At 50.3% G+C, this 22,508-nt stretch overlaps 1 protein-coding gene across 1 annotated transcript in view; it reads left to right on the forward strand.

Moving 5' to 3' along the window:
* Window positions 1-2: 2 nt before the first annotated feature.
* Window positions 3-22,508, forward strand: part of myo5b (myosin VB) — a 38,159-nt gene continuing 15,653 nt past the window's right edge. Inside the window, exons 1-18 of the mRNA XM_042331990.1 lie at window positions 3-86; window positions 981-1,124; window positions 2,236-2,326; window positions 6,445-6,552; window positions 7,183-7,292; window positions 8,227-8,492; window positions 8,821-8,902; window positions 9,146-9,286; window positions 9,836-9,958; window positions 10,942-11,025; window positions 13,590-13,736; window positions 14,386-14,483; window positions 15,112-15,198; window positions 16,255-16,366; window positions 17,600-17,811; window positions 18,493-18,649; window positions 19,159-19,398; window positions 20,446-20,688. Of these exons, the coding sequence (XP_042187924.1) occupies window positions 3-86; window positions 981-1,124; window positions 2,236-2,326; window positions 6,445-6,552; window positions 7,183-7,292; window positions 8,227-8,492; window positions 8,821-8,902; window positions 9,146-9,286; window positions 9,836-9,958; window positions 10,942-11,025; window positions 13,590-13,736; window positions 14,386-14,483; window positions 15,112-15,198; window positions 16,255-16,366; window positions 17,600-17,811; window positions 18,493-18,649; window positions 19,159-19,398; window positions 20,446-20,688 (2,529 nt within the window). The remainder of the gene's footprint in view (window positions 87-980; window positions 1,125-2,235; window positions 2,327-6,444; window positions 6,553-7,182; window positions 7,293-8,226; window positions 8,493-8,820; window positions 8,903-9,145; window positions 9,287-9,835; window positions 9,959-10,941; window positions 11,026-13,589; window positions 13,737-14,385; window positions 14,484-15,111; window positions 15,199-16,254; window positions 16,367-17,599; window positions 17,812-18,492; window positions 18,650-19,158; window positions 19,399-20,445; window positions 20,689-22,508) is intronic.

Genomic DNA, 22,508 nt, shown 5'->3' on the forward strand with positions numbered 1-22,508 from the left:
CAATGCGGTTTTTCGCCACTGTGGGCGGCTCTGTCAACGATACGAGCATCGAGGAGAAGGTCCTAGCCTCCAGCCCGATAATGGAGGTACAGTTTATAAAGTGATTTATTGTGGAGTCCCGTAGAGTATTGGTCAGCGCGCTCACTTCGCAAGCGAGAGGACCCGGGTTCGATTCCTGGGCAGGGCGAAACCTTAGTCAAGTTCCCTTACTCCACACGCCTCTGTTTACTTAGCGGTAAGTAGGAACCCGGTTGTCAGTCGATTGGCGGTTCGCTTTCCAGGGGTAATAAGCTCTCAAAAAAAATGTGGTCACTCATTCCACGACTCTTTGTGGGACATTGCTGTGCGCAATTGGCTGCTGCATTCTCCCACAAAATACAATCAATCCTCTTTGCAGTATATTCTGTGAAGCGCTTTGAGACGTCTGAACGACATGGTCAAGCGACATCAAGTGCAAGAATTATTATTATTATTTATTCAGAGCGATGCTGATAAAGTCCCACATTGGGGACATTGAGCTCACAGTATAGGCTGATGCCATTAAAGATCCTGCAACAGAACAACAACAATTTGAGCACTTCACTCGGGGCAGCGTCTCAGAGCGCTTAAATACTGTAAAAGAGAAGAGAGTTTTTACGGGTTTCCTGGCCAGCAATTCTTGGCCATTTGCGGGGACATTGAGTTGCACAAATTTGCTACCGAGTTTGCTCACAAAACATACGGTGGCCGCACTTGACAGTAAAAATCCGGGGGAACTTCTTTGAGACGTCCTCCCGATCTGAAAATTACTGCATAAATATAAATTCTTGTTGGTTTGGAAGCTGGTCTTTGAAGAAATGCAGAGAACAACAACTTGCATTTATGTTGTGCCCTCTCTGTGGTGTCCCAGAGAGTTTACTCCCAGAGAAATAGTATCGCTGGTCCCACAGCCAAAGTCCCCACCATTTTGTTGCTGTTCCTGATCTGCTTTTCCACCGCAGTCCATTGGGAATGCCAAAACCACCAGGAATGACAACAGCAGCCGCTTCGGGAAGTACATCCAGATTGGCTTCAACCGACAGTATCACATCATCGGAGCCAACATGAGGACGTACCTGCTGGAAAAATCCCGTGTGGTTTTCCAGGTCAGTGCCAGGGCTCAGGGTCTCGTTGTTTGTGGGTGGAGTTCTGTACCAAAGTGGTTAGCACGCTCGCCCTCGCAAGCGAGAGGACACAGGTTCGAGTCCCGGGCTGGACCAAACCTCAGGCAACTTTCCTTACTCCACACGCCTCTGTTTACCAGCAGTAAGTAGGATCCCGGTTGTTAGTTGATTGGCGGATTACTTTAAGGGTGAAATAATCCCTTCAAAAAACAATAAATAATAATAATTTGGTCACTCAATCCACGGCTGCTTGTGGGACGCTGCTGTGCGCAATTGGCTGCTGCATCTCGCCCACAAAATATACAGTCGATTCACTTTACAGCATTTTCTGTGAAGCGCTTTGAGACGTCTCAAAGACGCGATCAGGCGCTTTATCAAATGCGAGGATTATTATTATTATTATTGTTATTATTGTTATTGTTGGGGCCTTTCTTGGTGTCATCACGAAATCCAGTTTGATCTCTTCCCAAGGAGACGATGAAAAACTGTCACCTGCATTGAGGTATCTCTCCTGATGGCTTTGAAGCCGTTTGTGAGGCATGGTGTTGAGCTCTAAAGTGGTCACTAGATGGCACCAATGAGGTATCTCCGTTGCCTCTCTGTCAGAAGGTTGTGGGTTCGAGCCCCATGTCGGACTTGGACCTCGTAGGCCAGTGGTGGCCAACTTTTTTGGCTGGTCAGCAAAATAATCATTGAAGTAACAGTTGTGCCCTAAATTCAATCAAGAAACATTTGTCCTGGCCAACAATCCCCCAAATACAATTGGTCGCTCACTCCATGGCTGTTTGTGGGGCATTGCTGTGCGCAAACTGGCTGCCGCGTCACACCCACAAAATACCCAGTCAATCAATCCACTTTACAGTATATCCTGTGAAATGCTTTGAGACGTCTCGATGATGCGACAAGGCACTATTGTGGAGTCACGTAGCTCCACCTAGAACACTCACCTCGCAAGCGAGAGACCTGGGTTCTATTCTATTCAACTGCAAGGATTATTTATTATTATTATTATTATATCCACTGCAAGGATTATTCATTCTTTTTATTATTTATTTTTGTGGGCCAGCCAAAACTTTAATCGGTCATTTTCTCTCTTGTCCAGGCTGAAGAGGAACGGAATTACCATATTTTCTACCAGCTGTGCGCCTCCGCCAATCGCCCCGAGTTGAAAGAGCTTCGGCTCAGTAAGTCAGCACGTCGCAGCGTTGCACAATCACGCGCTCGCTGGCTCACACGCTGGCGCACCACATTCTACGTAGGAATCCGGTTGTCAGTCGATTGGCGGATTGCTTTCCGGGGGGGTAACCAAACCCTCGAAAAAAAATCCGGTCGTTCAATCCACGACTGTTTGTGGGACGCTGCTGTGGCTGCCGTATTTTGCCCACAAACCACAGTCAATCCACTTTGCAATATATTCTGTGAATTGCTTTGAAACGTGTCAACGACGTGATAAGGCGCTGTTGTCAAATACAAGGAATATTATTCCCACTGCCCCCATGCGCTTCTCTTGTACCAACTTAACTCAAAATACCCGATCGCTCTTGCCCTGTTGTAACCCCTTTGCAACTTGGAGAAACCCTTAGCTCTGGGGTTCGGGATGGATAGAGATAAGCCAAACTGCTCAAGGCTCTTAAGAACATCTCCCTGTTAACATCTCGGTGACTCTCCAGGGTGTCCACAAAGTCCTGTTACCCTTCCTATGTTTATTTTCTACAATGCACACTGACCAACAAGAAACCTGTGGAAGAATGATGCTAATTGTATTTAGAAATATATCATTATATTCAGTGTTTGACTGTATTAGGAAGTCCGGAGGATGAATGTGAGTGTGTGTGAGTGAGTGCCATTATTTTCCTGGCAGATGATCACCCATTTCCACGTTCGGTCTACATCTTCCGTAACATGGATGGAGTCAGTGAGGAGGAGAAATGCGTCTCTGATAGCTTGTTTCAGCTCCTCAGTCGTCTCCCGAAAATAATAATTTCTTGTAAGAGACTAGAAAAAAAAACTGGGGGCAACAGGACTTTGTGAACGCTGCACCATTCCCATTGATTTTTTTTACATTCAGGGGATGTGAGCGCCACAGGAATGATGATCGTTTAAGTGATGTACAACAGCCATTATTGTGAGATTAGTGTTCAGGCTGTGCCTGTTATTGCGTCCAATTTTCCATTCGTATTCGGGAGCGAGAGGGCGAGAGAGCGCATCTCGCCTGTGCCAACACGAGTCTGTGAATGTCTTACGTATCGCTTGGACTCGATTTCCCCTTCAAGATCAACGTCTTGACCTCCAGTCACTACACTCTAGTTTTTTTTTAAATCCTATGAAGCACTTTGAGCAGCGCAGTATTGATTGCAAGATTGTTGTGTTTTATTATCATTCAAACCTTACTGAAGACGTTTTATGGCACAGCCCATTTAATCAATGATTTGAAAAACATCCCAGTACGAGACAGATTTAAAACTGGCTTAGCTGAGGACTGGAGGTTCCTCAGAGCATTTTTGATGCCTCATTCATTAGTAAAGAAAGGCAGTTGGGCATCTGCCACATTCATCACACTGTCCTTGAGACGATCCAAACCAAATTGAGATGCACAGTGTATCGCCACCTACGCATGCGCAAATTGTCTACAGATGCACAGTCACTACACTTTACAGTGAATCCTGTGAAGCTATATGAGACAATTCGACAGAATAATAATTATTAATAATAATCCCTCCAAAAAAACAAAAACAATAATTAAATTGGTCATTTTCAATCTACGACTGTTTGGGGGACATTGCTGTGCGCAATTGGCTGCCGCGTTCGCCCACAAATATACAGTCAATTCACTTTACAGTGTGTTCTGTGAAGTGCTTTGGGACGTCCTCCCGACGTGAAAAGCACTATATCAAATGCAAGGATTATTATTATTATTATAGAATAATGAGTCCCTGCATCAAATGCAAGAATTATAATGTTTCCTGTTAATTCACAACATTTAAACTGAGGAAGTATCTCTTTCTCTAATTGTCTCTTTCTACATCTGTCTGGTCTATTTCTCTCTCTCCATATATACATATAAAACTTTTTTTAATTTAGCACAAAAGCACCATTGCAAAGTGCTGCAAAGGTGTGTGACACAATGAGACACAGACAGATAAGAGCAGTATAGAAATTAGTTGCAAAGCTTTTCCGGTGGTAATAATCCCTTGAAAAATATAATCAAAATTATAATAATAACTTGGTCACTCAATCCACGACTGTTTGTGGGACGCTGCTGTGCGCAATTGGCTGCCGTGTTTCACCCACAAATACATAGTCAATTCACTTTACAGTATATTCTGTGAAGCGCTTTGAAACGTCTCGAAGACGCGATAAGCCGCTATGTCAAATGCAAGGAATATTGCATTGCATTGCATTGTGGAGTCCAGTAGCTCAGTGGTTAGAGCACTCGCTTTGCAAGCGAGAGACCTGAGTTCAATTCCAGGCAGAGGGCGAAACCTTGGGCAAGTTTCCTTACTCCACACGCCTAATAATAATCCCTCCAAAACAAAACAATAATAAATTGGTCATTTTCATCCACGGCTGTTTGTGGGACTGCTGTGCGCAATTGGCTGCCGCGTTCGCCACAAATATACAGTCAATTCACTTTACAGTGTGTTCTGTGAAGCGCTTTGGGACGTCCTCCCGACGTGAAAAGCGCTATATCAAATGCAAGGATTATTATTATTATGGTTATCTCTATGTCTCTTATTCTGTCTTTCTCAAATCTTTCAGTCTCCCTCTCTCTCTTTTTTAAGTGCCTGATCTATAAAGCGGGTGGATTTGAGCCAAAGGAGTGCGTGTCTGTGAGGCCAAATCCCCTTTGTGTTTGCATAAGTGCAGCTGGGGGAGATGGAGGACAGAAAGGGGACTTTTCCTACAAAACCTTAAACAATGGACATCACACAAAGCAAGGGAAGGCAGTCAAGGACAAGCACATGCACTTAGGATGAGTAATAATCGCACCTCTCACCTCAGTGCCTCAAAGCACTTCACAAATACTTGCTGTCTGGTGTAGCTACTGTGTAGACCTTTTGTGGGCAAAGGCATCAACCAGTTTGCTGGTAGCAATATCCCGCAAACAGTTGTCAAGAGAATGACCCATTTATCTGGAGGATTGCTGGCCAACCCACTGGAAATATCCACTAGAGGCTCGGGATTGCTAATGTGAGCTGGCAGGCGAGTGCTGCATTTAGCATCTCATCCAGTAATTTGAGTTAGATATGATAAATATTTTAGGGAGAGAGTGATAGAGCGCATTCCATCCCAACAAACTATCTCTGGGATTTCCACGTGTAGGTGGATGTATGGAATTCTCTGTTTGGTTTGGGTATTTAGCGAGGCTGGCTGGCTTGTACCAGTGGTACCTTGGATTACTTACTATTGACTTGCCTGGCTCAGGAACCTTACGACCTAGACCACCACAATTCTGATATTACTAACATAATAACCTTGCCAAGTGTGTCACCTCGGAGCCAGTTCATATGAAGGAAATAATATAAATGCAAGTGGTGGTGGTGGTTGTTGTGGAGTATCCAAATAAATGGATAAATACAACAACAACTTGCACTTATATAGCGCCCCTCAGACATGGTAGTGTCCCAGAGTGTTTGACAATGGCGGAGCACGACTCTGAGCCGGGATGAGGGGGAGGTGACCGTAGACACGGTCGAACAAGGAAGGTCTTCAGGCGCGACCTGAGAATGGGGAAGGAAGGGGAACGGCGGACGGACAGAGGAAGAGTGTTCCTGAGTTTTGGGGCATAGTGGCTGAAAGCGCGGCCACCAATGGTAGAACGGAGGGCACAAGGGACATGCAGAAGCCAGTCGAGTGGAGACAGAGGATAGTGGGTTGGGGGGTAAGCAGGTCGGAGAGGTAGGGAGGTGCCAAGGCATGAAGGGATTGAAAAAAAAAGTGTGCGGATCTTGAAATCGACCCATTTGGTGATGGGGAGACAGTGGAGCTTGATTAGAACTGGTGTGATGGGGGAACGGAGGTTAGTGCGGGTCAGTATGGAGGCAGCAAAGTTTTGGATAAATGACAAGGAAATGTCCCCATGTCTGGAATGGAATGTGCGCTCTCTCCTCATACTTACCTCATTCCAAACAGGATTAGGTGAAGTTTGTCAAGAGTGTGAAGAGTATTAGCTGTAGGATGGCTTGAGGACCCCACACAGTGACTTGGGTTAGTGCCAGAGTTTTAACCAGCTAAACCTTTTTCTCCCGAAACCCTCTTGTGTGATGTCTTGTGTGATAACTGTGCCTTATCCTCTTTCAAGGCAGTGCAGAAAATTATTTCTACACGACCCAGGGAGGAGGTGTGTTAATAGACGGAGTCAACGATGCCAAGGATTTTGAAAACACCTGGAACGCCTTAACTCTACTGGGTAAGGAAAAGTTTTCAGCATCCCAAAGGGGGACACCAACATCTTACATTTTTATGGATATTATATATGATGTACATTATTATGTTTTATTACATTATATATTTCAAAGCACTCCATCCATAGTAACGGGCTTGGATACTGAGTAAGGGGAAGGGCCGTATGCCAGGTAGAAGAGGTAGGTTTTAACTTGGGATTTAAAGATTGAAAAAAAGATTGAAAAAGTTCCTGTAGCTTAGTGCTTAGGCACTCGCCTCGCAGGCGAGAGGACCTGGGTTCGATTCTCGGGCAGAGCGAAAACTTGGACAAGTTTCCTTGGTTCACACGCCTGTGTTTACCTAACAGTAAGTCGGAACCCGGTTGTTAGTCAATTGGCGGATCAGTTTCCAAGGGTAATAAGAATCACTGATGGTGGTGCCGAGGGGATGAAAGGACATACTGTAGGCCTGTGTTAGTTGGGGGGGTGGGGGGAAGAGAGTGGTGAGCTGAGGAGTGGGGTATGAGGAGATTGGGAGGAGCTCGGGCAACAGTGAATGAATCATTGAGACGTCCTCCTGACGTGAAAGACTGTATCAAACGCGAGTGCTGATGGATGGTTGATGGTGACCCGGGGCCTTTCTCTCTGTCCCTCAGGTGTGAAAGAGTCTCACCAGATGGGCATCTACAGGATCATCGCCTCCATCCTCCACCTGGGAAACGTGCAGATTGTGTCCGAGAAGGACGGAGAAAGCTGCTCCATTCACGTAAGTCACTGTCAGGAGGGGAAGGAAGGGCTCAGTGTGCCAGAGATACGACAGTCATGGACATCAACAACTTGCATCGCCTTGGAGCGCTAACGGGGGCAGAGCCTGACGCTAAGCCGTGGGGAGAGAGGAGGTGACCCTAAGCATGGTCAAAGAGGAAGGACTTGAGTCATGATCTAAAAGAGGAGAAGGAGGGGGCAAGGCGGAGGGATTGAGATCCAAGGCTTCGGGGCGTAGTGGCTGAAAGCACGTCCACTGATGGTGGAGTAGGGGGGATGAGAAATAAGCAGGAGGCCAGAGACAGTCGAGCGGAGGGTGGGAAGAAAGCAGGGCAGAGAGACACACTTGTAAATATTATGCACACAGACCTTGCTGTTTGTGAGACACTGCTGTGCACAAACTGACTGCCGTGTTTTGCCCACAAAATCACAGATCATCAGTAAATCCTGTAAAGCGCTTTGAGACGCTCAACAACGTGATAAGATAATAATAATAATATTTAATCCTTCCATTTGGTATAGCGTCTTATCACGTCTTCTAGACGTCTGTCTCAAAGTGCTTCAAAGAATATACTATAAAATGAATTGACTATATTCTGTGGGCGAAACGCGGCAGCCAATTGCGCACAGAAGTGTCCCACAAATAAGCGCGGATTGAGTGACCAAATTATTGCTTTTTTTTTGTGGGACTGTTATCCCCAGAAAACCGATCCACCAATCGACAAACAAGCGGGTTCCTACTGCTCGGTAAACAGAGGCGTGTGGCGTAAGGAAACTTGCCCAGCCTTTCCCAGCCTGGGAATCGAATCCAGACCTCTCGCTTGCGAGGCGAGTGCTCCAACCACTGAGCTGCAGGACTCCAGTAGCTTACGGTGATATATCAAATGCAAAGGATTATTATTGTTCTCTCTCTCTCTCTCTCTCTCTCTCTCCAGAAGGAGGATACAACCCTGAGTGACTTCTGCGAGTTGCTGGGGTTGGAGCAAGACCAGATGAGGCATTGGCTGTGTCACCGTAAACTGGTCACTACGTCGGAGACCTATGTGAAGAACATGAGCAGCCAGCAGGCCCTGAATGCCAGGAATGCCCTGGCCAAACACATCTACGCTCAGCTCTTCAACTGGATCGTAGAGCAGATCAACAAGGCCCTGCACACCAACATCAAGCAGCACTCCTTCATCGGGGTGCTGGATATATACGGGTATAGTGACCTGTTTGCTCCCTCCGCTCATCAGGCTCTGGTCTGCTCCATTTTCCCCGCCCGGCACGCCCCGCCATCAGCGGTCATGCCTTTAGCCTACGCTTTCGAACTCCATCCCACAGTCCCTCCGTCTCGCTCCCTCCCTTCAAGGCACATCTCAAGCACCTTAGGTCACCCCTCCTGCCCCCACCCTCCCTGCCCTCCACCCCCTCCTGATCCCAACCAGCAGCTCAGATTCAAATCCCTGACTGTCCAGCGCCTTGGGACGTCCTCCCAACGTGAAAGGTGCTAAACACGTGTCATTGGTTGTTGTTGATTTTCACCACAGGTTTGAAACATTTGAGATCAACAGTTTTGAACAGTTTTGCATCAACTACGCCAATGAGAAACTCCAGCAACAGTTTAACCTGGTAAGAGACGGTGTGAGTCAGTGTGTGTCTCACAGTGTGTGTGTATATCTCTGTGTGTTGTATGTCTCTCTATGTGTGCATGTGTGTGTGTCTCTGTGTAAGTCTCTCTATGTGTGCATGTCCCTCTGTAAGTGTGTACAGCTGTGTGTGTGTGTGTGTATCTGTGTGTGTGTGAGACCTCTCTATATATATATATGCATCTTGTGTCCTCACTGTGACACTCACTGTCCCATCTCTTTGCAGCACGTGTTCAAACTGGAGCAGGAAGAGTACATGAAGGAGCAGATCCCGTGGACGCTGATTGATTTCTACGATAACCAGCCGTGTATCGACATGATCGAGGCCAAACTGGGTATCCTGGACCTGCTGGACGAGGAGTGTAAGGTACAGGACAGAGGCTCCCTCACGAACGTCTGAATCAGAAACTCAGAAACCAGACATTGCCTTCGGCTGCCACTCTAGTGCAGGGCTGGGGGTGGCGGGGGAGGCAGGAGGGGGGGTGGAGAACTGCATTGACGGCTCGAGCTGCTGTCCTTTGGATGGGATATTAAAAAGTCTGTGGTAAAACGCTATGTAAATGCAAATGGACCCTCGCTTGCACTCTGTCTCTTTCTCTCCCTCACCCGCTGTCTCTCGCTCACCCACTGTCTCGCTCACTCTCTCTCTTTCCGTCTCTCTCTCTCTCTCTCTATCAAAACCCGCTCTCTCGCTCGCTGTCTCGCTCACTCTCTCTCTTGCTGTCTCTCTCTCTCGCGCGCGCTCTCACTAACATTGAGTTCCTGGTGTAATATCCCAGCCAAAGACCGTGCTTGCGTTCACCTCCCGCTCCCCCCGGCTCGGGGTCAGACTCCGCCACTGTCCAGCGCTCCGGGACGCTGCCCGGCGTGAAGGACGCTACATGAATGCAAGTTGTTGTTGCTGTTGTACTATCAGGTGCCAAAGGGCTCGGAGGAGAGCTGGGCCCAGAAGCTGTATGACAGACACACCAGCAGCCCACACTTCCAGAAACCCCGCATGTCCAACATGGCCTTCATCATCATCCACTTCGCAGATAAGGTGGGTGTTCTCCTGTTCGGTTTCCGCCCAGGGGTGAGTACTGTGATATGGAAACCCCATTGCGGGTACAAATATCCCCCGGTTTGGGTGCAAAGGCCCTCCTGGACGGTGGCTGAAGGTTTGCCCAACAGTAGACTGGTTTGGGTTCAGCCGGGGTGTCTGACACACGGAAACCCATCACCGTGATTAAGAGTCTCCAAACCAAGGTGACCCACCTACCACAAAATGCACAGTTCAATTCCAGGCAGAGGCGAAACCTTGGGCAAGTTTCCTTACTCCACACAGAGCCTAATAATAATCCCTCCAAAACAAAACAATAATAAATTGGTCATTTTCAATCCACATTTGTGGGACATTGCTGTGCGCAATTGGCTGCCGCGTTCGCCCACAAATATACAGTCAATTCACTTTACAGTATATTCTGTGAAGCGCTTTGGGACGTCCTCCCGACGTGAAAAGCGCTATATCAAATGCAAGGATTATTATTATTATTATTAGTCACTACACTTTAGAGTATACTCCATGAAGGGTTTGGAGACGTTTCAACGACGTGATAGGACACTCTATCAAATGCAAGGATGATTATTAAGGAGTCCTGTGGCTCAGTGGTTAGAGCACTCGCCTCGCAAGCGAGAGACCTGGGTTTGATTCCCGGCAGGGTGTGAAACCGAGGGCAAGTTTCCTGACTCCACACGTCTCTGTTTATCTGGCAGGAACCCGATTGATGGATCGCTTTTCTGGGGGTGATAATTCCTTCGAAATCAAAAAAAAAATAATAAATTGGTCACTTCAATCCACGACTGTTTGTAGGGCACTGCTGTGTGCAATTGGCTGCCGTGTTTCGCCCACAAAATATAGAGTCACTACACTCTACAGTATATTCTGTGAAGCGCTTGGAGACGTCTCAACGACGTGATAAGGCGCTATATCAAGCACCCGGATTATTATAATTATTATAATTATTATGGTCTTCTCTGCCCCAGGTGGAATATCAGTGCGACGGTTTCCTGGAGAAAAACCGGGACACAGTGTACGAGGAGCAGATCAACATCCTGAAGGCCAGCAAGGTACAGTTCTGTCCATATCCCCAGGCCGGCTCTCAAAATGGCCTCCGCCTTGACCTCCCGACAGGCAGTCACTCCTCTCTGTGGGAAATTTCCTGGAGACGTCTCGGCAAAGCGATAAGACGCCACGTCCTAATGCAGGGGTTACTCTAGGCACTCCTATGTCCCCCCCGCCACCGCGCGCAGGTCATCTCCTCCAACCTTCACTGCGAGGAGATGCTGGATTTCCTTGAATCCAAAATCAAGGGAATTCGCTCCGCGGTCACTTCTCCTCCAACAGCCACCCACCCCCCACCCCCTCCCTCCCACACTCCGACTCCTACCCATCCTCCCCTACACACTTTCGTACCCGTTTCCCCACCCTCTGTCACCAAACTCATCCTATCCCTGAAACCCACCACCTGCTCCCTTGACCCCATCCCCACTCCACTCCTTATCTCCCAGCTCCACCTCCTTGCCCCACATATCACAGACATCGTCAACCTGTCCCTCTCCTCTGGCTCTGTTCCCATTCCCTTAAAAACTGCCATCATCACTCCCACCTTAAAAAAACCCTCCCTTGATGCGTCGCAGCTATCAAGCTACCGGCCCATCTCCAACCTCCCCTTCCTGTCCAAGGTCCTGGAACGAGTTGTCGCCTCCCAGCTGCGCTCTTTCCTCTCCACCCATTCATTATTCGAACCCCTTCAGTCGGGTTTCCGTGCTGCCCATAGCACAGAAACTGCCCTGGTCAAGGTCACCAATGACATCCTGACCATCTGTGACCAGGGCTCCCTCTGCCTCCTCGTCCTCCTCGACCTATCGGCAGCATTCGATACGGTCGACCACGCTATCCTACTCCACCGCTTGTCCTCCCACCTCAACCTTCAAGGCACTGTCCTTGAGTGGTTTAGGTCGTACCTTTCTCACCGTCTTCACTTTTTTCCACAAATGGTTTTTCCTCCACCCCCCGCACTGTCTCGTGCGGTGTCCCTCAGGGCTCTGTCCTCGGTCCCCTCCTCTTCACCCTCTATATGCTCCCCCTTGGTGACATCATCCGCAGACATGGGGTTAACTTCCACATGTATGCGGATGACACCCAACTCTACCTTTCCTCCTCTACCCTCAACTCCACGACCACCGATGTCCTGACAGCTGCCTGTCCGACATCGAGTCCTGGACGAGAGACAACTTTCTTCAGCTCAACGTGCGCAAAACTGAGGCCCTCCTGATTGGCTCACGTCAGCGCCTCCGCACCTCAGGCGCTGACAGCATCAGCATCCAAGGCTGCACTCTCCACCTCTCAAAGCCATCAGGAACCTCGGGGTTCTGTTCGACCCTGAGCTGTCCTCTCTCCCTCATATCTACGCCACAACTGGCACCGCCTTCCATCAACTCCGGAATGTCGCCAGACTACGGCACTCCCTCACGCGGCTGAAACTCTGGTCCACGCCTTTATCACCTCAAGGCTGGACTACGGGAACTCTCTCCTCGCCGGCCTTCCCGGTACCTCCCTCCACATTGCTGGTCATTCAGAACTCTGCAGCTCGTGTACTGTCCCGCACCAGGCTTCGGACCACATCACTCCCACCCTCGCTCGCCTCCACTGGCTCCCCATCCCCCAGAGGATCGAATTCAAGATCCTCATCCTCACCTACAAGGCCATTCACGGCCTTGCTCCCTCCTACCTCTCCGACCTACTATCCCCCTACCTACCTGCCCGTACCCTCCGTTCCTCTGGCTCCGGTCTGCTCCACATCCCCCGCCCCAACCGCCCTACCATCGGTGGCCGGGCCTTCAGCCTCTCAGCCCCGAGGCTCTGGAACTCTATCCCCCAGTGCCTTCGCCGCTTCCTCCCTTTCCTCCTTCAAGGCCGGTCTCAAGACCTTTCTCTTTGACTGTGCCTTCAGCTCCCCTCTCGACTCTCTACCCCCTCCTCGCTCCTTCCCTTCCCCCCCCTCACCCTGACCATTTCCCCAATGCTCGGGTCCTGACCCAACTGTACAGCGCCTCGGGACGTCCTCCATAAATGGAATCTTGTTGTTGTTGTTGTTTACCGCAACTCCTTGAGCCGTCTCAACGACACGATAAGGTGCTTTATTGTGATTCACCGCCCTGTCCTTGCCCTCCACTCTGCAGGAACATGCCCCTCGCCCGGCCCGGACCCCCCTGCCCCCACCCTCTGGAACTGTATCCCAGAGCCCCTCCACCTCGCCCCCTCCCTCACCCTCTTCAAGGTCCATCTCAAGACCTTCCTACCCCCCTTACCCTCCACCCGATTCGGACCCCAACCAGAAGGTTGTGAGTTCAAGCCCCGTGTCAGGACTGATTGTACAGTGTGACCAAAAAGTTGTGACAACTACCCCATTATCTGAAACAAATATCCTCATCTCTCTCTCTCTCTGTTTCACTCTGTGTGTGTGTCTCTCTCTCTCTCCCCCCCCTGCCCCCCACTCTCTCTCTCTCCTTTGCGCTCTCTCCCTGCCCTCTCTCTCATCCCGTCTCTCTCTCTCTCTCTCTCTACCCCCCCCTTCCCCGCGCTCTCTCTCCCCACGCTCTCACTCTCTCTCTCTCTCTCTCTCTCTCAGTACCAGCTGGTGGCGGACCTGTTCCAGGACGGGCGAGAGTCCTCGGGGACCATCATTGGGGGGAAAGGCAACAAGATCAACATTCGCCCATCCCGGCCGGTCCTCAAAATCCCCAACAAAGAGCACAAGAAAACTGTGGGCCATCAGGTACTGCCCTCACCAACCACCTTCCTTTCTCACCTCACCTTCCACCTTCCTCAACCTCCTCCTCGCCTCCCTCTCCCTCCCTCGTCCCCTCCCAACTCAGGGTAAACCCCCCCCTCCCATGCCCACACTTCCTCCCTTCCCCCTCCCTCGCCCTCTTCTCCAACTGGGTACCCCCTCCTCTCCCTCACCACCCTTCCCTCCCTCATCCACCCCCCTCGCCTCTCCCCTCCCTCACTGGGTAACCACCCCCACCCACTCATAAACCACATGTCCTGATCACCTCTGGGATTGGCGTCTTATGATTTATTGCATTCCTCTCTGACGACCATTAAAAATAAACCTCTCCATCTTCCCCCCCCACCCCTTCTCTCCCCTCTTTCATTCCCTCCGCCCCTTTCACTCTCTTTCCTTCCCCGTCTCTCTTTTTTCCACTCACTCTCTTACCCGTCTCTGCTCTCCATTTTACTTTCCCCTCTCTTTCCTTTGCTCACTCTCTCTATATGCCTCTCTCTCTCCCTTCACCCTCTCTCTCTTTCCCCCTCTTTTTTTCCCCCTTCCCCCCCTTCCCTCGCTCTCTCTCTCTCTCTCTCTCTCTCTCTTTCCCCCCCATCTCTCTACCCCCCCTCTCTCTCTCTCCCCCCTCCTCCAGTTCCGTAACTCTCTGCACCTGTTGATGGAGACACTCAACGCCACAACTCCGCACTATGTTCGCTGCATCAAACCCAACGATGAAAAGCTTCCCTTCTCGTAAGTATCTTGAGTTTCTCTCCCGACCTGAATGGCGCTGTGTAAAATTATATTTATTACTGTCGCGCTTATCATTTAACTATCATTTAACCTAAACAGGCAGATGAGATGGGGCCTCAGTTTAATGTCTCATGTGGAAGGCCAGTAACTCTGACCACGCAACACTTCCCTCCTCGCTCTCGCCTCTTGAGTCAGAAGGTTCTGGATTTGCTCAGGGGCCGACACGCCAATGCGCTGCATTGTCAAAGGTGCCGTCCTTCAGATGAGTCGTTAAACTGAGGTCCCGTCTGCCTGTTCAGGTGGACGTTAAATATTTCTCTCTCTCTCTCTCGGTGTCCTGGCCAACAATCCCCCCGAGAAAAATCGGTCACCGTTTGTGGGGACGCTGCTGCGCGCAATCGGCAGCCGCGTTTCGCCCCCAAAATATACGGTCACGCTGCTTTACAGCGTATGCGGTGAAGCGCTTTGAGACGTCTCGAAGACGTGATAAAGCGCTGCATCAAATGCAAGCGCAGTATTATTATTAATATGAAAATCAACGCTGATGCTGGCAACCACGCCACTCGCTGACGGCCATTTTGCTCCCCTCGTCGCTATTGTTTATTCGTTTATCTTAACCTTGTCCCAGGTTTGACGCTAAGCGAGCTGTGCAGCAACTGCGAGCGTGTGGTGTGCTGGAGACCATCCGTATCAGTGCAGCAGGATTCCCTTCCAGGTGACTACCTCTCTGTCTCTCCCTCCTTCTCCCTAACTCCCCTCCAGGTAACTACTGCTCTCTCTCTGTCTCCCTTCTATCCCCAACTCCCCTCCAGATAACTACCTAACACTCGCCCCCCCTCTCTCCAGGTAACCCACTTTCCGCTCTCCCTCCCTCCCTCCCTCCCTCCCTCGCTCTGTCTCCCCAGCTCACCTCCCCAACTCCCTCCTCTCCCCCTCCTCAATTCCCTCCTCTCCCCCTCCCCAAATCCCCTCCAGGTAACTAATGCCTCTCTCTGTTTCTCTCTCTCTCCCCTAACTCTCTCACTTTCTCTCTCCCCTCCAGGTAACTATCTCCCTCCATCTGAATATCTCTCTCTCTCCCCAACTCCTCTCCAGGAAATTATCTCCATCCCCTTCTCTCCCTCCCTAACTTTCTCTGTACCTCCCGCCCTTCCTCTGACCATCTCTCCTCCCTCCAGGTAATACCTCCCTCCCTTTTCCCCCCGCCACCCCTTTTCAGGTAACCCACTCTCCCATCCTCCCTCCATCTCTCTCTCTCCATCTCTCCCTCCTCTCCCTTCCCCAACACCCCTCCAGGTAACTATCTCCCTAACTCCCCTCCTCTTTCCTATCTCCCTCCCTCTACAATCCTGCTCCTCCCTACCTCTGCAACCTATTAAAACCGCCAACATGTCCGCTCCCTCTGCTCTGGACAGCTCCACCATCGGTGGTCGGGCCTTCAGCCTCTGGAACTCCATCCTTTGCCTCCTTTAAGGCCCGTCTAAGACCCTCATCGTTGACCGTGCCTTTGACCATGCTCCTAACCCCACTCTGCTTGCCGTCTGCTCACTGACCCCCAGCTCGGGTGCAAACCCCTCACTGTCGAACACTTTGGGACTTCCTTCCGATGTGAAAGGAAATTTATTGTTGTTAAAACTATTTTAGTGATTCCTAAAGATCATTGGAGATGATTCTAATAAACTCTGTACCTTTCTCTTCTAACTGTCTGTTTATTTATCTATCTTTTTCTCTCTCTCATTCTCTCTCTCTCTCTCTCTCTCTCTCTCACCAGGTGGACTTATCATGAATTTTTTCTCCGTTACCGTGTGCTGATGATGAAGAAGAACATTCTTCTGAATGATAAGAAGGAGACATGTAAGCGGCTGCTGGAGATTGTGGTCAAGGTAACGTGACTGGGTTTAACCTGCCGGGAGCCAAAACCTTCTGTGGTCACATTTACTCCGAGGGAAAGACAGAAATTGCCTTTTTTATTTTAATTGCATCGAAATGTCTCAAATTGCTTCACAGTAATTGCTTTCAAGTGCAGTGACTGTTATTTTGCGGCAAGCTGGCAGCCAAGCTAAGGTCCCTCACAGACCCATGAACTACCAGTTTATCTGTAGGATTGTCGGACGGGACAGTGGGGTAAAGCTGACCCTTCGCTGCAGGGGGTGGGGGGGTAAGGAAGGAGTTATGTTGTGTAGTGGTCAGCGCCCTCCCATCGCAAGAGGAGGACTCGGGTTTGATTCCAGGGCAGGGCGAAACCTTAGGCAAGTTTCCTTACTCCACACGCCTTTGTTTACCTAGCAGTAGTTAGGAACCCTGTTGTTAGTCAATTGGAGGATCGCTTTCCAGGAGTAATAACCCCTTCAAAAAAAAAATGTGGTCACTCAATCCACGACTGTTTGTGGGACGCTGCTGTGCGCAATTGGCTGCCGCGTTTCGCTCGCAAAATATACAGTCAATTCACTTTACAAAGCGCTTTGAAACATCTCAAAGACGTGATAAGGTGCTGTATCAAATGCAGGGATTATTATAATTAGGTCTTTGCTGATGTTCACACTCAGTGCTGGGTTCGGGGGCGGGGGGTGGGGAGCACTAGCAATTTTCTGTATGGATTAGTCTACAACGGAGGGTAAAGCTTTGGAAACCTTAGATCCAAAGTTGCCTAGTTTTTCCAGGCAACAACACTGACTATATGGAATGTCTCAAATTACTCATATACTGTATGTGCTGGGATTTCATTTGATACAGCGCCTTATCACGTCATTGAGACGTCTCAAAGCTCTTCACAGAATATACTGTAAAGTGGATTGACTGTGTATTTTGTGGGCGAAATGTGGCAGCCAATTGTGCACAGCAGCGTCCCACAAACAGTCGTGGATTGAGTGATTATTGGAGGGATTTTTACTCCTGGAACGCGATCCACCAATCGACTAACAACTAGGTTCCTACTTACTGCTGGATAAACAGAGGTGTGCGGAGTAAGTAAACTTGCCAAGGTTTTGCCCTGCGTGGTAATCAAACCCAGGTCCTCTCGCTTGCAAGCCAAGTGCTCTAACCGGTACGCTACAAGTAATAAAATATTATTTTCCAAAGAAATCTATCTGATTTGCATTTGATTGATTGAATGACAGGATCCGGACAAGTTCCAGTTTGGACGTACCAAGATCTTCTTCCGGGCGGGCCAGGTGGCGTACCTGGAGAAGCTGCGGGCAGATAAGTTCCGTGGGGCCTGTATCTCCATCCAGAAAACCGTGCGTGGCTGGCTCCAGCGATCCCGCTACCGGAGCATGAGGGCAGCGGCCATCAATATCCAGAGGCACGTTCGGGGACATCAGGCTCGCAGGTAAGGCTATCACCTTCCTGTCTCCCTCTCTCACCCACACCCACACATTCCTCCCCACTAACCCAGTGTGTCAGCCTGGGGCGATGGTAGCGCTCTCGCCCCCGAGTCAGAGGGTTGTGGGTTCGAGCCCCACATCGGGACGGATGCCATGTTTGAGAAGCGTTTGCGGGCCCGAAATTACAATATCTTTGTGTTTCCCTTCCAGATGAAATGAGGGGAGAGGGCAGGGGGCAGGGAGGGGGTGAAATAGATCTGCAGGTCGGGATCTTCAAAGCGCTTCACAGAACATTCTGTAAAGTGTACTGACTTGTGTATTTTGAGGCAAAACTCGGCGGCCAATTGCACACAGCAGTGACCCACAAACAGTCGTGGATTGAGTGACCAGATATTTTTTCTTTGAAGGGATTATTTACTCCCGGCAACCGATCCGACTAGTAACCGGGTTTCTGCTTACTGCTGGGTAAACAGGCGTGTGGAATAAGGAAATTTGCCTTACTCCACACGCCTCTGGTTTACGTCTAAGGTTTCGTCCTGCCTGAGAATCAAACCCGGGTCCTCTCGCCTGCGAGACAAGTGCTCTAACCCCTAAGCTACCACAATCCATGGCTGTTTGGACACAAAGATCCTTGGAGTCTCTCTTGCCCACACGCTAAACTCTCTCTCTCTCTCTTTCTCTCTCAGGTTGGCCGAGTCCCTGAGGCAGAGACGGGCGGCATTGGTCTTACAGAAACAATGGCGGATGCTCGCAGTGCGGACCCAGTACCTACAGCTGCGCTCGGCCACCGTCACGATCCAGGCTCACACCAGGGCCATGTTTGTCAGGAAGGTGTTCCGAGAGGTGAGGGAGGGAGGGGGAGGGTGGTTGGGGGGGAGGGAGGGGAGGGGGAGGAGTGTGGGTACTGGGAGTTGAGAGGGTAGGGGGAGGGCTTCCCATGTCCTCATTCTGAATCGAGGAACTTCATTGCACAACCGAGCGCTTGTGACCTTCGAGAAGGGTTAGGGTTAGTTGTGTTGATAGATGTGTGTCCACCTACTAAAACGTTACCAATCCACCCACTCCCTCCGCACAACGGGCACTGGCCTGCTCCATGTCCCCCGCCCTGCCCTGCCCTGCCTTGCCCGCTCTACCAACAGCGGCCGGTTCTTCAGGCTTTCTGCCCTACTTCTGCGCCCATCCATCCCGGAGCCCCTCGCCCTCTTTTAAACCCATCTCAAGACCCTCTATCCGATCGCGCCTTTGGTCATCACCCCCCCCCCTTGCTCTCCACCCCTCTTGACTCCAAACCCCCAGGTGAGCTGACCTGTGCTGTATCTCTCTTTCTCTCTCGCTGTCTCTCACACACACAGATGCTGAGGCAGCACAAGGCCACAGTGATCCAGCGCTGCGTGCGAGGCTGGCTGGCTCGGCGACGTTACCGGCGGTTGCGAGCCGCGGTGATTTACCTGCAGTGCTGTTGCCGGCGGATGCTGGCCAGGCGTGAGCTCTGCTCCCTGAAGATCGAGGCCCGATCCGTCGAGCACTTCAAGAAGCTGACGAGCGGCATGGAGAACAAGGTGGTGCAGCTCCAGAGGAAGGTGGACGATCAGGTGAGAGAGGCCATCCACACCCCTACACCTCACCCCTCCCTCATCCCACAGCCAAGGTTCCTGCTCCGGTTACAGCAGGGAGAGGTCAGGCCCCTTTAGAGTGAATGACCTGCCTGCCAAGCTAGGACCACCCTACCTGTTAGGACTTTAGGTTGTAGGATTAACAGGAGCCGAGTGGGATGTCTCCCAGTGACTGGTCGGCCTTTCCAGATCCTGCTGATGAGCGAGGCTGGGCTATACCGTCATCAGCAGTGAATACCCTGGAATACTCCGGACCCACCTGGCTCAGGAACTGGACTAGTCATACAGGGTTGACTCGATTCCGCCATTCTGTTGCCAACCGTGTCACCTTGGAACCAGCTCAGCCCCGAGGAGACCCAGCTTACCTCCCCCTCGAGGTTAAAATCCCTTTCCAAGGGCATCTCCCTTTTAAACCTCATGATCAATGCTCCCTCTCGGGCTGAACAACCCACATTTTCTTTGTAACCTGATGGCCGGGTTGAGCAGCTGCTTGAGGTCGACAGGCATTGAACATTACAGGATGTCAACAGCAACCTGGACCTTGGTCGACCATTTGGGTTCTCAGATGCTAAAAATGGCCACTTCCGGATCATCAGGTGATTGCAACTTCCTGTGTACTATGGCTATTCTTATGAGTTGGGATTTAATGGATCCGCGTTATAGCAGAATTCCCACTCACTGTGGAGTCCTGTAGCTTCGTGGTTGGAGCACTCGCCTCGCAAACGACAGGTCCCGAGCGGAGCAACATCTTAGGCACGTTCGCCTGGTTGTTAGTCGATTGACAGATCACTTTTCGGGGGTAATAATCCTTCAAAAAATATGATAAATAAATTGGGCGCTGTTTATGGGTCACTGCGATTGGCTGACGTGTTTCGCCCACAAAATATAGTCACTACACTTTGCAGTATGTTCTGTGAAACACTTTTAAGACGTGATAAGACGCTGTATGAAATGCAAGGGTTATGATTATTATAACCGAGCTCCACTCATTATCACAGTGTTATCATTGTGACCGTCTCTCCACAGAACAAGGATTACAAGACTCTGAGCGAGCAGCTGATCTCGGTGACCGGCGCCCACCACGTGGAGGTAGAGAAGCTGCAGAAGGAGCTGGAACGTCAGCGGGAGCTGAACGGGGACGGGAACGGGAACCGGGTGATCCCGCTCCAGGAGGAACTGGAGAAACTCCGCGCGCAGCTGGAGGAATCCCAGAGCCAACGCAAAATCCTGGCCGAGACCTACAGCAAGGAGAAGGGAGAACTTCAGCAGGTGCGCGGCCGGGAAACTGATTCATGTACAGTAACCCTCCCACTAAAACTACAGTTAATTCCCAGAGCGCTTGACTGTGGCGGAGCACGACGCTGAGCCTGGGGGAGGGGGAGGACAGTCGAAGAGGAAGGATTTGCAGCGTGACCTGAAGATGGGGAAGGAAAGGGGCAAGGCAGAGGGATGGAGGAAGAGTTTTCAGAGTTTCGGGGCGTAGTGGAACACTAACCTGCGTGAGGGGCGCTATACAAATGCAAGTTGTTGCTGTAAGTGCAGCCACCGATTGTGGAACTGAGGCCACAAGGGACATACTCACCAGGAAACTCATAGCGAGTTTCTGGTACCGAGTGGGGGCTCAAGCCTGTGCTTGTCGGATATATAATGACCCAACTAGTGGCTGTCCTCTTGGGGAGGAGGTTAGTTGGAGGTGTTGCTGATGAATAGCCCGTCCTGAGCCTGAGCTCAGGGCCTACCCTGTGTGAGAGGCGCTATATAATTGCAAGTTGTTGTTGACTGTCGGTGATTCAGTTTGATTGCTGTTAGGTTCGTGGAATCTGCGTGATCTCCTCGTAAATACATCTATCTGTTGTCATCACAGCTCGGCTGGCGGGGGGAATTGAGGTGGGGGAACAGGCTTAACAACAGCTTAGGAACCTTAACTGTTTTGGTTGGAGCGAGGAAGGGTTTCACTGGGGCTTTCACATTCAATAAGCTGGAGCTCGGAGATGGGATATCTGGGGTACAACAGAGCATTATGAGAAGCTTAGCAAGATAGAGGAAGTAGATCTCTTATCTTTCTGGACAAGCCAGGAACAGCCTGGATTCCCACACGCAGAGACTTTGGCAGACAGCTTTGTGGGTCAGCCAGTGACTGGTCTGCCTCAGCGACGCGGAAACACATCGCCGTGCTTAAACATCTCCAAACTACAGGGTGTTCACAAAATCCTGTTACTCCCCCGCCCCCCCCCCCCCACCTCTCCCCCACCCCTCCATGTTTTTTTTTCCGCACTACACAGTCGTTTCGCCTTCTTCCTTCCCTTGACTCCTTCAAGGCCCATCTCAACACACTTGTCTTCGACCACGCCTTTGGTCACCCTCCTACTCCTACCCTCCCTGGCCTTCACCCCTCCCGACCCCAACCCCCAGCTCAGGTCCAAATCCCTGACTGTCCAGCGCCTTGGGACATCCTCCCGACGTGAAAGTCACTGTACAAATGTAATTTGATGTTGTTGCACTGACCAACAACTGAAACACGTTGGAAGAATGTTGATAATTGTGTTTAGAAGAACGCAGTTGTATTCAGTACGAGTGTTTAAGTGTATTTAGACATCCAAAGGATGGGTGTGTGTGAGCGCGCCATTATTTTTATGGCAATAATGATCTGTTGCCATGTTTAATGTGACATCTAAAGCAACATGGATGGAGTCTGTGAGGAGGAAGTTACTGGTATCAGACTATGTTACACTTCAAACATCCGCAACCGAAAATAAAATAAAAATTCACTGCAAGAATAACAAACAAGAGGTGGGGGTAACGGGACTTTGTGAATACCCTGTACGCACAGGGTACCCTGTACCCTGACTGTGTGTGTTGTAAGTGAACGCAGCAGCCAATTTGCACACCCCAAGAACATTGAATGATCGATTGACCTGTTCCCGCCTGTTCAGGTGGACTTGAATAATCACTATGACTTTATTTGAAAAGACACCGGAGTTTCCTGGCCTACAATCTGCCAACTGAGCGGAAGGATTAATGATATTAGAATTATTTTGATAAAATCGGTCAGTCACTCCACGGTTGTTTGTGGGACATTGTTGAACGCT

The sequence above is a fragment of the Callorhinchus milii genome, unplaced genomic scaffold (assembly GCF_018977255.1).
Source record: "Callorhinchus milii isolate IMCB2004 unplaced genomic scaffold, IMCB_Cmil_1.0 Scaffold1, whole genome shotgun sequence".
Classification (NCBI taxonomy): Eukaryota; Metazoa; Chordata; class Chondrichthyes; order Chimaeriformes; family Callorhinchidae; genus Callorhinchus; species Callorhinchus milii.